At 37.9% G+C, this 17,246-nt stretch overlaps 1 protein-coding gene across 4 annotated transcripts in view; it reads left to right on the top strand.

Moving 5' to 3' along the window:
* Positions 1 to 17,246, top strand: part of CNTN1 (contactin 1) — a 292,079-nt gene that overhangs the window by 156,819 nt on the left and 118,014 nt on the right. For all 4 annotated transcript variants that reach the window (XM_080661300.1, XM_080661301.1, XM_080661302.1 and 1 more), the window contains 4 exons: positions 5,845 to 5,977; positions 9,617 to 9,789; positions 11,870 to 11,965; positions 15,290 to 15,496. In XM_080661300.1, coding sequence (XP_080517426.1) covers positions 5,845 to 5,977; positions 9,617 to 9,789; positions 11,870 to 11,965; positions 15,290 to 15,496 — 609 coding nt within the window. The remainder of the gene's footprint in view (positions 1 to 5,844; positions 5,978 to 9,616; positions 9,790 to 11,869; positions 11,966 to 15,289; positions 15,497 to 17,246) is intronic.

Genomic DNA, 17,246 nt, shown 5'->3' with positions numbered 1-17,246 from the left:
TAGGCTATATAAAGATCATTACCTGACTTAAAGAACCTTACCATAGAATAGGGAATAAGAAAAGTTAAGTAACAGATTTATAAGAAAAATATAAAAAACACTTTAGCCCTAGCTGATTTGGCTCAGCGGATAGAGTGTCCACCTGCGGACTAAAGGGTCCCGGGTTCGATTCTGATCAAGGACACATGCTGGGGTTGCAGACTCGATCCCCAGTAGGAAGCATGCAGGAGGCAGCCAATCAATGATTCTCTCTCATCATTGATGTTTCTATCTCTCTCGCCCCTCTCCCTTCCTCTATGAAATCAATAAAAATCCTATATAATAAGAGAGGAATATGCTAATTATCTGTTACGCCTTGAGGCATAACAACCAACTGCATAATGACCAGATCACGGATCTGCAGGAGGGTGGGGCAGAGAACTACAAGCAGGCATCAAAAAACCACAGGAGGGGGCAGGGCAGCAAGCTATGGGGGGGAGGGGGGAGGGGGGCAGTGGGTGGAGAGCTACAGGAGGGCGGCAGAGAGCTACTGGTGAATTCATGCGCAGGGTACTCGTATCCTATATAATAAAAGAGAAACATGTAAATTGACCATACCTCTGCTACACTCACCAGCCAATCAGGAGTGAGTATGCAAATTAACACAACAAAGATAGTGGGTTAATTTGCATACACAGGCGCCGGGTGGAAAGCAGAGTGGTAGAGCCAGTGGAGAAAGGAGTAGCTTGGAGAACTTGGCTCCCCAAGCCACCAGACTGAGAGAGGGAGAGCTGGCGGCTTGGAGGACTTGGCAGAGCGGGAGGCCGTGGGATGATGGAGACAGAGCAGGAAGGGAAAACCAAGAGTGCGGGGAGCACCAGGAATTCTGGGAATCGTAGTTCTGGTGGCAGACGGAACTCCTAGACACTACAGCAAAGTGAGCCTGGAGCAAGTTACTGTTGTGGTGGGGGATGGAGGGAAAGCAAAGGTGAGAGACATAAGAAAAATCAGAGTGTCTAGGAAAAATTAAAGGGAAGATATCCTAAAACTTCCAGGAAATCTCTACCAATGAAGCAAAGAAAAAAAAAAATGCCTCAATTATTCTGTGAGCAACAAACCAAATTGCGTTGGGGTCTCAGACAATTTGCTCATATGATTGCAAAGACAGACAGAAACTCCCGGATTGGAGAGGGCTCCCATATTGGAGAGGGTGCAGGTTGGGCTGAGGGACCCAGCCCCCATGCACGAATCTTTGTGTACTGGGCCCCTAGTATATGTACAAAAAACACTTTAACTACTTAGAGCAGTGATTCTCAACCTTTCTAATGCCGCAACCCTTTAATACAGTTCCTCATGTAGTGGTGACCCCCAACCATAAAATTATTTTCGTTGCTAAGTCATAACTGTAATTTTGCTACTGTTAATGAATGGTAATGTAAATATCTGTGTTTTCCGATGGTCTTGGGTGACCCTGTTAGAGGTTCTCAGTGGTTCTAATACAGTTATGAAGTAGCAACGAAAATAATTTTATGGTTGGGGGTCACCACTACATGAGGAACTGTATTAAAGGAGTGTGGCATTAGAAAGGTTGAGAACCACTGCTCTAAGTAGTTAAAGTGTTTTTTGTACATATACTAGGGGCCCAAATCTTCGTGCACGGGGGCTGGGCTGGGTCCCTCAGCCCGACCTGCACCCTCTCCAATCTGGGAGCCCTCACCAGTGCTTAGAGGAATTAAGGAATATTTAATGCTGGAGGTAGTAAGTAAGTATTTCAAATGTTAGAAATGGAGCTAATCTTAGAGGAAGTAGCACAAATGAAAGTACAGGAATGGGAAAATATGGGGTGTGTTAGGTCAGTATTTTAAAGAACACTTGTTCTGCAGGTTGTTCATAGAAATTATATTAGAAAGGACATAATTGTTAATTTAATTTGGGAAAGGCTAGTTCATTAAAGTTGAACAGTTTATTATGAACTTTAGATAGTACTTAAACTACTTATATAATAAGTATAATACATGTATTAGTTGCCTAGCACTGCTATCCACAAACTGAGTGGCTTAAAAAAACAGAAAATAGTCTCACAGCTCTGGAGGCTGGAAGTTCAAAACCAGTGTTATCAGGGCCATGCTCCCTCTGAACCTGTAGGGAAGGCTCCTCCCTGGCCTCTCCCAGCTTTGTGCCCTCAGACATTCCCTGGCTTACTTCAGCATACATACACAGACATTAAGGTAGGTGTGAGAAGATCCCCAGACAGTGATGCAAAACGCAGGGTTTAGAGGCTTCAGGGGTGGACCATATGCCAAAGAAGTGATTGCTATGGAGAAATGTGGTAGGCTTTTCTTGGGCGGGTAAAACCATACAAGAGAAAATTTAGTCAACTTAACCTTACTGCTAACCTGACCTAGTCTTCCTTCTAATGAGTGATTCCTGCACGTTCTTGAGACCAACTCCTTTCCATTTTAGTTATAATAAATTACTATAGTTTACCTATTATCCGCAATCCGATCCTAACAGATTGGGGCACCAGAGCATTTAAAGCTCTAGTCCTAAATGTCCTTGTTCTCTTACCGGTGAAGAAAAGCTAACAGCAGAGAAGAGCCTGCACTGTCTGGAAGAAGTATGCTTTGAGAGAGTTGAAATAGTTACTGTATTTCACGAGAGCTTGTAACACAGGCCATAACCCTGTTATAACATTGTAAACACTGTAAAAATTCCAATATTAGACTCTTCAAGTTTTGTCACCATTGCTTTTTTCTAATAGATTTTTCTCCCTGAGACTCTTTTTACAATAAATATAATTATGTAAGATTATGTTTGATAACCAACAGATTGAGATGACATTACAGAATGAGAAATAGAATTTGTTTCAAAATGGATGTAAAATGAATAAAAAATTACTCTCGAGCATGAATTGTAATTACACCTTCCAGAAATAACATAGAATAGCAAGATGACAGTGGGCCATTTCCACACAATGAGAGGTGAAGTATCCCATTTTAGATCGTCCAACTACCTGATGATAATAATCGCGAAGCTGAGAATGGTGCGGGAAGAAGCAGGAGACTTTGCAGCTCACTCACATTTGTAAATTTGACAGCAAATAATTCATATATGACTTCTTTCTTTCGTGTTAACCTTTTTGTGAAATGAACTTCCCCCTGCAATAACTTATAACCATATTGTAGAGAATAAATGAATTTGCATTAAGAGCAGATAAAATAGTGTGATTTTAGTTTTTTTCTTCAGTTATGTGAGAAAAGTCACTTATAATTTTGTTCTCCTTTTCAGAAGATTCTATCCACTAAGAAAAAGGGCATATACTTTAAAAATAATAATATATATTGAAAACATGATACCTATTTGGTTTTTTAATTTCTCGTGTCCTTTAGCTCCATATGCTTCCAAAGCATTATAATTTGTCATCTAATTTTTCCATGGCTCTAGAAAAAAAAAATCAATAGATGACTGAATCTTTTGTCAGTGGAGAGTAAAACGTTTGCATTGGTGGATCCTTTGCAAAGCCTAGTAAGTTCTTTCCCTTCATCTGAGCATCCTAGTTGAACTATCAGAGTGATGACCTCAGACACTCTTTGGGCGGGTTAGGAAGTTGGCATTCAGAGGTTCACACTGAGCATGTCAATGCAATTCAAAAACTTCTTTTGAGTAATTTACCTCTCTAGGGTCCAAACATGTTCTTAAAATAAAATGTATACAGCAATTACTAACCTATTTAATAGAATACATTATTTTCTTAGGAATGAAAAATTTAAAAAAGCAAGGGACCTATATTTATAAAATAATACTTATCAAAAACACTAATGTGATATAGTGTTCTGCTTTTTTATTTAGAAAATGAGCAAAGGAACATAAATTAAATACAAGATTTTCTCAACATGGAAAATAAATTCAATAACATGTTGGAATTTAATTTTATATTTTTATCTCCTAAATGTTTAATTATCTGTTCCTATAAAGGGCAGATGGGAGTGGAGTATTTGGACATATCTTATATAATAAAAGGCTAATATGAAAATCAACAAAACAACAGAATGACCGGTCACTATGACACGCACTCACCACCAGGGGGCAGATGCTCAATGCAGGTGCCCTGGTGGTCAGTGCATCAGAAGCCAGGCTCATGGCTGGCGAGCGCTAAGGATGTCCGACTGCCAGCTTAGTTCCACTCCTAATGGGGAGCGGGACTAAGCCAGCAGTTGGACATCCCCCGAGGGCTCCCGGACTGTGAGAGGGCACAAGCCGGGCTGAGGGACTCCCCTGAGAGCACAAATTCCATGCACTGGGCCTCTAGTTTACATATACTTTGTGAAAAGCACTGTCATTGAGAGGAAAAATAGCATTAATTGCTGACTATAAGCCAGGTATAGTCCTGTCTTACATATATCGTCTCAAAATAATTATCACAATAATCTAATGAGGTATATTTTATTATTCTCCCCATGCTATATAGGTTAATAAGTAGTCTGGGAGAGGCACTGTTAAACACAACCAAGGCAAGATTTAGATGACTTAATTAAGCTATTTGTTAAGGGAAATGAACAAAGCTCTCATCCTCAAGATTGATGTTAGAGCAGACACAATAAATTGGAGAAGTGAGCCATAGGTTGGATCTAGAAAATATATTATAGTGATCTCATGTAAGAATATCCCTGTTTTCTAGCCATACACATCAGTATTAATTCATTTGGGACATATGACTCTTATCTCTGTTCTGTAAATGCTGTCATATTGATGACGTGGAGTGATTCTTTTCTCCTCCTGTGGCTGTGAGGTATTCCTCTTCTTGTCCAGAGAGGATACACTGTGAGGAACAACTGCTTTCCAACGTGTATATTTTTATGATGGATTTTAAACCAGTTGGCCAATTCCCATATTCATGTTAATTTGTTGATTGTTCTAGATGTTGCTAAGTACCTGTGCTGGTCACATGTTTAGAAAAAAAATAAGAACTGACCCAGGAAAGGAACTAATTTTCCCAGAGCATCTAGAAATTAATTTATTCTGCTGTTCAATAGTTGATAAGTCTTTATTTGTTGCAGACTGCTAGGCAGATAGCAAAGAAGAGTATTTTACCAAGATTATGGACACAGCCACCTGTCCCCAAGTATTTACAATCTAGTGGAACAGAAAGGTATCAAACAATAGTGCTAGCCAGTTTGGCTCAGTCGATAGAGCATCAGTCCTTGGACTGAAGAGTCTTGGATTTGATTCTGGTCAAGGGCACATTCCTCTGTTGCAGGCTTCATCCCTGGCTCTGGTGGGGGAGTGTTTGGGAGGCAACCAATTGATGTGTCTCTCTCACATCAATGTTTCTCTCTCTCTGTCTCTCCCCCTCCCTTCCACTCTCTAAAAATCAATGGAAAAATATCCTCAGGTGAGGATTAACAACAACAAAGAGAATCACACGATAGGTACCATACGCTGGACAAAGAGTTATGAGAATACAAATGAGCTAGGCCAGGTGAGATGTGGCTTCTTGAAAGAGTGGACTCTATGGCTAAGTCATAAAGGACTGCACAAATGTTGATGCTGGTTGTAGAAAAGAACATCACGTGCAAAGCTCAGAGGCATGGAAACATGACTTGTTTGAGGAGCTGTGTGCAGTTAAGCATGGCCACACAAAGTGCTTTGGGAGAAATGATGAGAGATGAGCAGGAAAATTTTTTAATAAAAACCTAAATGTTTTCCTCAGGATTATAGAAGCAAATTATCTTCAGTCTGAATAAAAATAGAGATTCTGTGATTCTGACTTTTTTTCCCTAAAAAACTTTTTTAATGTCCCCAATTTTATTTTATTTTTTTACTTATAAACCAGCACAATGTAAAATAATTTCATTTTCATTACAGTTTCTGAGGAAGACAAAGGATTTGGACCAATTTTTGAAGAGCAACCAATTAATACCATTTATCCAGAGGAATCACCAGAAGGAAAAGTTTCACTCAACTGTAGGGCACGAGCCAGCCCTTTCCCAGTTTACAAGTAAAGTACTGCGCTTCCTTATTCCCAAACGGTGTAGTGAACCGGGGTTTACAGATTAGCACCTGTGACCAGTACCAACTGAGAAAGCTGTGCTATACGGCGTTCTACAAAGTCCAGGGACATTAACAAAAATGTTGGCAGACAAGTGATTTTTAAAAAGTTGTTAAATGCCTAAGTATATAGTAATTTTCTTAAACATATGCAAATAAATAATTTACTTACTATTTTCTGCAAAAATAAAGCCAGTGCCAGTTGACATTATCAATTTAAAAATTGTGTGATGGAAATCATACTAATCATGCAAAAGGTTCTATGAAGATCATGCACATGTGAAGATAAAATGTTCTTGTATGTATTGGCCTAGATAACCTATACCTACAAATGATGGATAATGTTCTATATTAACTTCATTTAAAGTGCTTGCATAAATAATTCTAGAAAGCTACACATTTTTTTCAATAGTCTCGAATATATATCCAGACAACACAGCACATTTCTTAAATGTCTCTACCTATTGAACAATCTATATAAATCTTTTTTTTTCTATTTTTATGGGGTACCTATTGATGATAAAAAAATAACTTTAAAAAATGTAACAATGGGTTTTCCTGCTTCAGATGGTTCAGAAAAATATATTATTAACAGTTTCTAGCCTGATACAAAAATTAAGATTCAAAAATTAAACAGATGCCAATGGATTTGAATTTCACGTATGGAATGGTTCCATGAAGACAAAGCAAGTGATTGATGGAGAAATTGGGGCTCTAGTATGTTATTGTCACCTGACTTAATTGAAGGTTGTCATTAAACAAGGTTGATTTTAATAGTAGATTTTTTTCCTGGATATAAAATTGACTTTTCTATTGTTATAAAAAGTTGTTATCAAAGAGAATACCACTTCCCCCCCCCCATTTAATTCTAATTGAACTCATTTTTACTTGCCTCTGGCTATAACAAAATTATTCTTAAAACAAAATATATGAATTTAGAAACCACATCACTATCCTGTTGAAATTATTTTTATTGTTTCAATTTCATGCGTGGGAGTGCAATATAAGTATATATGTTATAAATTATAAATTATACGTTTGTTTTGAATATATTTGATGGGCTAGACTTAAGTCTACCCTTAAGCCAAACATAATGGGAGTTTATGGACATGGAATAGTATAACCAATAGGAGCTGTAGAGGAGATCTAATCCAAGCACATGATTTTATAGAAGAGGAAGCTGAGCCCTGAATAAGTAAACTGACTTTCTTCAAAGTGAGTAAATCACAGACCCAGGACTGAAACTCAGATTTTATGATTTCCAAAGAAACGTGTAATTTTTAGTATGCATCTTTCTAGATAGTTTGTCATCATCTCAAAAGCTATTTCTGTGGTTCTTATTCTGTGACTTTGTGTCCTTGACATGCAATACATGGAACCTTAGCAAATCAGCCTCCAGGCTGGAAAGGAGGCAACAACACACAAGAGTTGTTGCAGACAGTGTTCTAAAAACACGTGCTCCTCCTTGCCGCCCCCCACTGCCACCCCTATTCCCCACAAAGACAGTAGAAGCAAAGCTTTGTCTAACTATAGTTTTGTACATTGCTATTAGCAACTCCCTATTTCCCCCTCCCTCCAGTCCCATTAAGTGTTCTTACCAAAATTTCAAAAGTAAAGATAAGAAGCAAAACTTCGCTTGGCAAATACCCCTCCCACAGGTGGCACAGCACAGAAGTTGCCAGGACAAGTGTGGCCTGACTCTACACATTCATGTAGAGAGCTGGCAGGGAAAAGCAAATGACTTGTTTTGTTATGAAGGCTGTCTGCTGTCGACAGCATAATAAGAAAAAAATTAGCTAAGGATTTAGTTTGTCTGATGGGAAAGAACATTTGAAGTTTTAAAAATTTACTTAATATTCGGGGCAAGTCTTCCTAACCTTGGTAATCCTGCAATTTGTCATTCACATAGTAGTTTTATATCTGTGGCACATACTGTGATAATTTGTTATTCATGGTAACATCCTGAAAGGTACAACGGGGAACTTTGCCTTCTACTTACCAGCCTTAAGGGTTTTGTTATCTTTTCTTGTTCCCCCAAATAACAAGGGCTCAGATAAAATTGCATTTAACGGGAAATCCCGCCCCCTTCCCATGAAAGGGATTGCAACAATGTTGTGGGTGTTTCTGAAAATTAATAGACCAGTGAACTTACCCCAAAACAGCAAAACTTGATTATTATATGACATCAAAGGCAGAATCAGATCCCCTGGGAGGAAGCTAAGGCAATGAACAAAAATCTGGAGTCAACATACTGTTTTGGGGAAAAAAACAAAACAAAACATAACAACTGGAACTGCCCAACAGGGAAACCCATTCACTTGGCAACTGCTAAGCAATTTGACATTGGATGATTCAAACAGAGACAAGAGTGCCATCAGCTGGGGAAGAGAGAGGATTTTATTGGGTTGCAATTTGGTAATTTTTTAAAACACAAAGCAAGGTTTTCTGTGTTTGCTTTGAAATCACCTGCTACATTGTAAAATTTAAAACTAAGAATGTTCCAAATACTCTTAGGCCTCTTTGGCAAGATTCTGACCCTAAACAGAACTGTGCCAGGAAATAACTGCAACCACAGTCCCTATTTGACCATAGCTCTTACCTTACAATTTTTAAAAATATATATTTTTATTGATTTCAGAGAGGAAGGGAGAGGGGAGAGAGATAGAAAAATCAATGATAAGAAAGTCATTGATCAGCTGCCTTCTGCACACCCCCTACTGGGGATCCAGCTGGCAACCTGGGCACGTGCCCCTGACCTGAATCGAACCCGGGACCCTTCAGTCCATAGGCCGACACTCTATACACCGAACCAAACCAGCTAGGGCGATAGCTCTTATCTTATAACACTGTGGAAGACAAGGAACCTTAAGGATGAACCCTGATACAAAATCACTATAAAATTATGCAGGTGGGCAACTTAATTGAAAACTACTGTCCACATGCATTCTTCTTATCACCCCACTGAGAAAGTTGGATTCCTGTTTCTAGTCAATTTATTTATAACATAATCCCCATATCTACAATACTACATCTGTGGCTTGGAAACCAAAACTCAATTGATTTTTATCATTTTCAAATTATGTGATAGACCTCTATTTATCAGATTATGACATTTACTGAGAAAATCCTGATTTTAATTAGTTTGTTTTATTGAAAAATTAATTGGATATTAAAATAAAATACTGACATATTATTTTATATTTTATTTCTGTCAGAGTAATGCTTTTTAATATTTATATACCATACCTATGTATGCATGAATTGAACTAGTGCATAGCTAGGCATCATTTATAAACCATGTATATCAGCTAAGAAACCAATTTATCTAAAAATTAAATATAGTATTTGTCCTTTGGGATGCTTCATGAAAAAAGTGGGACTGTTTCATGCACTTGAACATTTACCTTTCTGTGCCTGAGCTAAATTATAAATCATGAGCCCAGAATATGCAATTATAGCATGTAAAGAAATACCACAGTGAGCCATCTATTTAATTGCCTGAATTCACAATGAGCTGTCCCATATTATTTTAGAATGATATTAGCTGTGCAAAGGTCATTTGAATGAAATGTATTTCTTTTTCTCATAGATGGAGAATGAATAATGGGGATATTGATCTGACAAGTGATCGGTACAGTATGGTAGGAGGAAACCTTGTTATCAACAACCCTGACAAACAGAAAGATGCTGGAGTCTACTACTGTTTAGCATCAAATAACTATGGGATGGTCAGGAGCACTGAAGCCACCCTGAGCTTTGGATGTAAGTAATTGTAACCTTACAAAGCACAAGTATGTGTATGTGGAGTAAAACTTAGATGTTACCATAAGAGTTCAGCAAGAGGAGCAATAAGGAAGAAAGGAAAGTGAGAGGAAGTCTCCATAGATGGTCTAATGTGATTAGTGGGCCTTAATTGTGTGGAGAAAAAAACAATGCAGGAGAGCAAAGCATCCTGAGAGGTATTATAAATGCACTTGAAACAGTGAAAGGTAACATTAGAAAACAAGCTAAGGCCATATCCTAAAAGATCTTGAATAAGTTTCTAAAGATTAGCATCAATGGAAATGTATTCTCAATGGGGGTGATGCCACTCCAAAGGGAGTGAAAGTTGGTTCCTGGTGGGGAGAAACCATCTTGGATATTACAGCATACTGGTTGTGGCTCTCCAAAATGCAACCCTACCTGACAAAGTCTCACCCCTTAGTATTTAATTTATTTCATTGTAAATAAAGTAAAGCAAAATTTAATCAAATGAATTGTTTTAAATTAAATTAAATTTCTCTTTGGGTGGGCAATAATAAAAAAATATTTTGAAAAACTGTGCTGAACTAACAGTTAGAAGTTGTTCTGAAGGGATATTGTGCCTTGGGAGAGGAGCTGGACTCCAGGTGCTGCAGTATGTGATTGCATAGGTCAGCATTTACATCTTTTGAAAAATTGATTAGAGGATGAAAATGATGTTTTAAGAGGATCCACATGGTAGTGATTACTAGGAGGCAATGAAACAGGATCAGGAAACAGATTAAATTGGTCAGGAAACAGATTAAATTGGGTGTGACAACAGTGGGACTGTAAGTAATAAACAATCCTTGTAGAAATAATCGACTGATTGCATTGCACTTAACTAAATATATCTTATTTTTATTTACTTTTTAAAATATATTTTTGTTGATTTCAGAGAGGAAGGGAGAGGGAGAGAGAGAGATAGAAGCATCAATGAGGAGAGAGAATAATTGATTGGCTGCCTCCTGCACGTGCCCTACTGGGGATTTAGCCCTCAACCCAGGCATGTGCCCTTGACTGAAATTGAACCCAGGACCCTTCAGTCCACAGGCCGACGCTCTGACCACTGAGCAAAACTGGCTAGGGCAACTAAATATATTTTAAAAAGAAAGTCTAATCAAAGGGTAGAAACATTCTGTTCTATTTAAAAAATGGGATGGGAGCAAATAAAACCAAATTAAAGGGTGGTTGTAAGCATTTAAATGATTGTTTACTCGCAGAGGTTACGATAAGTTATCTATGTTGAAATATCAACTAAGTATCTGAGGATAGGGATGGCATTGAAGTGAGACATTAGGACTAGATATGATGATATTTAGGTTTTTCTGGGCAAAGGTAACAATTAGGAGGAGGACTTTTCAGAGATATAAATATATTGAGAGAAATAACAATTAGATTTTATAATTTGAGTACTGATGACAGATACGGAATGAGGCAGGGTGGCAATAGAATAAGCTCCAGTAAAACCAATGAAGAATCAAATAGTAGAGCATGCAGAAATCAAGCAAAATGTGAGTTCCAAATACATAGGGAAGAGTAAAAGAAATGAGAATTGAGGAAAACGCAGAATTTGAAAAGGGCCAAGAGATTGCTGACTTTCATGTTTCTCACCTAGGATCCTGCCTTTCACCCTAATTCCTTCTCCACCTTGGAATCCTACCTCAGAAAGGGAAATATACCTTTCAAATGAGTCCATGTCTCTAAGTTCATTGCTTTCTTTGGTAGATCCCTGGTTTTGTCTGTTATGCTTGTATTTCCAGATATTCTTATTGAGAGTTTTCCTAAAGGTGAAGCAAAAGTTTAGGATATCTGGAATCTTTAGGGTTGTCAGAAGAGTTATGTAGGCTGCTACCAGTATCTGTAAGCTCAGGTTCTCCACAGAAGTCTTCTGTAGTGTATGTAAATCTACCACCTAGAAACAGGGAATTGACTTTGGCTTCACCAAACCGCCTGAGAAGAATCATCCAAAGTGAGTTAGCAGGTGAAAGGTGAACTTCAATCACTATCTCTCTCTATTGACCAGAGAGAGTGAATACTTCCTTCTTGCTTTCATAATTAGATCTTGATCCTTTCCCACCTGAGGAACGTCCTGAGGTCAGAGTGAAAGAAGGAAAAGGAATAGTGCTTCTCTGTGATCCTCCATACCATTTTCCAGGTAACTTTGTCTATGACTGTGAGCCTCTATGGGATGAAATGGGTAAGCTTTAATTTTCTTAACAACAATGGTACATTTATAATTAAATTGAACTCAATATTTGCATAACCTTATAATATATCATGTACTAGTGGTTGGAGAGGGTGTTTTCTTTGGTTCTTTAATTACTTGGCCCTTATCCCAAAGATTTATGATTGTTTCCGTTTATAAATAATATACAGGGTGTCCCAAAAAATGTATACACACTTTGACAGCTGATAGCTCAATTTTAAAAATGAAATGTATTTTAATAAACACTGCCTTTATAATTATTCAATGTGCGTGTATAAATTTTGGGGACACCTTATATACGTTAGATTGCGTTCCCATTAATATTTCTGTCACACTGGAGAAACTATGGTAGATTTTCTACAAATTACTTCTGAAATAGAATGGTACTGAGGAGTGATGTGTGATCAGTCATTTTATTAACAATTTAACACCTACAATATACTGTGAACTGTAATTTAACACAAGAAAGGGATAAAGACATAATAAGTAGTAACCTCATTAGGAACACCAATCTGCAAGAATAATCATCTAATTTAGAAAGGAGATAAATTAAGTGTCGCCTGTTACAAGATTCAACCTTTGAATACATGTTTTCAGTAATTTGATATGGCTGTAATAAAAGCTGCCAAAGTTGAATATTTCATATATTTTCTTTTGTTGTTGTTATTGTTAATCCTCATCCCAGGATATATTTCCATTGATTTTTTAGAGAAAATGAAAGGGAGAAGAAGAGAGAGAGAAACAGAGAGAGAGAGAAACATTGATGTGAGAGAGACACATCACTTGGTTGCCTCCCTCACACACTCCAATGAGTGATGGGGATCAAGCCTGCAACCAAGGAATGGAACCTGGGACCTTTCAGTCCGTGGGCTGACGCTTTATCCACTGAGCCAAATTGGCTAGGTCTTCATATATTTTCAATAATTTTCACTTGTTTTATTTATTATATCTGTCTTGAAGTAATATAGAAATACCACTTTTTCACACTGGAAAACTGCTTTGTATGTTTTATATTCTTATAGTTCTAATATTATGCCATAAATTGGACTGGGATCAAACCTGCAGCCTTGGCATATGGGGACAAAACTAACCAACTGAGCTAACTGAGCTAACTGGCTAGGGCTGGTCCTCAGTATGTATTAAATAAGTGCAGAATTCTCATTGGGCATTAAATCAGCCAGAGCAACTGCTCTGTAGTCCAATACTTATGTTCATATAAATATCATCATGATCATTTCACTGACCTAGTTTTTGTCCCTTAAAAGTTCAAATATTAAAACATTATTCCATTCTTCTTCACCCATTTCTAACAGGGGAACACAAAACACAACCTTAAATTTTAGAGAAACTGAATAATAGCGTGGTTAAATAGGCTGGCCAAAGTTAGTTAGTCTAGAATTAAAATGCAGGTCTCCATATTCACATAACTATTGAGTACCCAGACTATTCTGAATGCATTTTGTGTGTGCTGTCTTGAAAGTAGTGTAAGTTTAAAAATATTTTTCCAAGGAAATCTATATTTTTCCTTACTTTTTATTTTTTTTGAATTTAATTGTAACCAGAAATCATGGCAAAATATTGAGTTTTGTTTTTAAATGAGAATAGGAAAGAATTATTTCACAAATCATATATTTACAGTATGTTTTACAATTTACTCCAATATCATTTTGAAGCAAAGATTACATGGCATTATTTTCTGCCCAATTTCAAGAACCCAATTTAGCAGTTTAAGCTTTCCCCTAAGTTTCTTCCTATCTTGATACTTCTGTGATTTTTACCTGACCCTAAATCAGCATAAGGATAACTATTAAAATGATAAAATTATTCACAGATATAAATGTCCAAAAAGATATATTCTAACAATAACTCTACATTGGAGAATTATGGTGGTTTAATATTTTTTTCTCTTTGAACTCTATCTATACTTTCTATTTATTTTGATAATACAAGTGTACCGCTTCTGTCATTTAAAATTTAAAATTAAGAAGAAGCATAATGTAATCATCTTCATTTACTTCCCTGAGAGTATAAGTTGCTGAAGAAAATTACATAGCTAATCTAAATGGAATACCCTGGATTATTATGCCCAAGAAATTCTTGCAGTTTTTCATAGTTAGCTCTCTTTCACACTCCCTTTGACAGCTGTACCAGTCACTGTGAACTCCCTAGCAGTGGTCCTCAAACTACGGCCCGCGGGCCACATGCGGCCCGCCGAGGACATTTATCCGGCCCGCCAGGTGCCGCTGCCTGTCCTGCTTAGCAGCCAACTCATCCCAGGCCCGCAGTGCGCATAGGAATTTGTTCATAGTTTTCTTTTTAAACTATAGTCTGGACCTCCAATGGTCTGAGGGACAGTGAACTGGCCCCCTGTTTAAAAAGTTTGAGGACCCCTGCAGGGTAGGGTGCCCTCTCACATCGAACATTCGGTCTAACTTGACATAGGGATCCCCTCTTATAACCTTCCTAGTAGCCGTTGTCTTCACATGGCCAGGATGTTTTCAAGGAACTCAGCATTCTGTGACTGAGAAGTATGGAATGCCCATAGTGCCCTCTTGTGCATTACTGCTGTGCATGACACCTGGGGAGTCATCCCTCAGAGCAGGAGGGGAAAATAGGAAGAGAAAACTGCATGAAAAGCAGCAAGTTCATGAGGAAATTCAACATTTGGTCACACCAGTCAGCAGGTTTAGCCAAAGGAATTTCCTGTGGTTAAGAGTTACCATGTGCTATGCTTCCTAATATTTAACAAAACCAGTAGCATGCATTTCTCTGTTTCTATGGTTTTTACTTTTTAGTGTGACCAGAACAGGTTATATAAACTCATTTCTAAATCTATAATTTACAATAGAAGCACAAAAACAAAAAAGACATAAAGCCACAGTATGGCTAATAGTACTGAATTTATTTTTTAAAATGCAGCAGGGAAGTGGGTCATGAGCTTTGAATGATCAGACTTTGATTCAAAAAAATCCATAGTCATGAAATTCTAAGCAAGACATTTAATCTCTCTGAGTTTCATTTAGTCCATCAATGCATTAGAAGAATATTACTAGTCCATAAAATAATTGAGAGAAATAGATATAATTGCTTAGCAACATGCTTATATTCACTCAAATTATAGTAGCTTTGAGAAAATTTGCACTGTCTTGGCCTCCTTCCAACATCTGCTCTACAAAGCCTAGATTAGATTATGTGCTAGGTTATTACTAGATAACAAAGTCTTTGCTTTTGGAGAAAGGTTTAATATTTAGTAGACAATATATTTTTTTCTAGATGATCTTAGCTACCGCTGGCTTCTAAATGAATTCCCTGTGTTTATAACAATGGATAAACGAAGATTTGTATCTCAGACAAATGGCAATCTCTACATTGCGAATGTTGAGGCATCAGACAAAGGCAATTATTCCTGCTTTGTATCCAGTCCTTCTATTACAAAGAGTGTATTCAGCAAATTTATCCCACTCATTCCACTACCTGAACGTAAGTATTTTATTTGTTATGCTAGAGGCCCGGTGCACAGATTTGTGCACACTGAAAGGAAATTAATTAGAAGGTGGCCAGTGGGGCGGGACTGGGCAAGACGGGCCAGACAGGCCCTGGAGCCAACCTCCCGTAGTCCCTCCCCAGCCAGCTACACCTGGGGCTCAAAGGGCATCTGCGGAGTGAGTGGGGTCTCTCCAGCAGGTGTTCAGGATCAGGTCGAAATCAGCAGTCCAACATCCCCCAAGGGGTCCTGGAGTGCAAGAGGGCACTCTGCAAAGTTGCTGTTGCTCAGCAGCTCCTGCGTTGAGCATCTGCCCCCTGGTGGTAATTGTGCATCATAGCTACCGGATGGTCACTTAGTCTTTTATATATATAGAATATAGATTCTGTTTTTGCAAGGTTGTCTGCTTCTGGAATACCTACAGTAATGAAAAGAAATATCCAGTGGGGAGATGCACTGGCTGCTCAGTCAGGGCAAACAGAGGATGCACACTTTCAGAGTATTGGTCCTTTCTTAGATTTTTCAGTAGAGGTGATTAGCATCATGAAAGTAACCTAAGATGGCAGAGTTCGGACTGACTGCTTCTAGTTCAGGAATGCAAAGTACTGATTTATTAGCCAAATATCAGTATATTAATTACAAGGGAATCACTGACATCTGCTTGTTTTCATGGTCATTCACACTTATTAGTAAGTTCATGAAGGAGAACAAATAATTAATTTATAAACTGTATTATTACAGAACGAGGGGGGGAAAGGCAGTTGGATTAATTTGATATTTTCAGGGATCTATTTACATAAAGCATATTGGTATATAAATTGCCTTTCTGATGTAAGTAATTAGCATATGTAGCAGCACTGTGGCACCATTTGCTATGTCCTTTTCCCTGGCTCCCATTAAACTGCCTTCCTTTTTTTAATGCACCATCTCTTCAGAAAAGCAGATCACAACCTATTTGCTTACTTCACGTTGTTTTTATCTCAGGCATGCTGCTACACTCATATCCCTGAGTTCAAGCTCTTGAGGGTATACTGGTTTCATTGTTGACAGCTTTAGGTTTGTTTCATGCCTCTACCCTTAAGTAGGGTATGATGATGGGTAAAATGTCATATCGCCGTGATTCCATTTTTGTTACTCTTCTCACGATAGAGGTCCTGTGGTTGGTTGGTATTCAGTAAATATCTCTTGACTTTCTGGCTCTTTTTCTCTCCCTAATCTCAGTAGTGTTGGCATAAGAAATGTCCAAACCTGTAGAGAATTTTTGTACGAGTTTATTTGAGCCAAACTGATGATATATGCTGGGAAACAAGATCTCAAATGTTCCAGAAAATAACAGTTTTGAAGTTTCAGTTATGCATGTGAGATTAAGGAAGAGACATAAAGAAGATTACATGAAAGGGGGAGAAAGCAAGGCAGAGGTTGGATTACAGAATAAAGAGATTATGTGCTTTCTTAAGGGTGGTTAAGTCTCACAGGGGTATAACTTCTGACATCTCAAAGGTGTGTTAACCTAGATGCACAATGGACAAGGTTTGCTTAAAAACCTCTCACTAAAGAAGTGATAGGCCTAAGGCATGACTACCCACCATGATGTGGCCATTTAGGAATTTATGGTCAGATCACCCTGTGAGGTTACTTTCCATAGAACCCCTTTTCCCTTCTATAGTCGACACTCTCACTCACTACTTCACAGAGTTAAAAAGAGACATGAAATAAAAAACTTTTATTTACTGTTTTTCCTTATTC

The sequence above is a fragment of the Plecotus auritus genome (assembly GCF_963455305.1).
Source record: "Plecotus auritus genome assembly, chromosome: 3".
In the NCBI taxonomy this organism is placed as follows: domain Eukaryota; kingdom Metazoa; phylum Chordata; class Mammalia; order Chiroptera; family Vespertilionidae; genus Plecotus; species Plecotus auritus.
The sequence above is the reverse complement of the archived record's forward strand: the minus strand, read 5'-3'. Positions and strand labels throughout refer to the sequence as shown.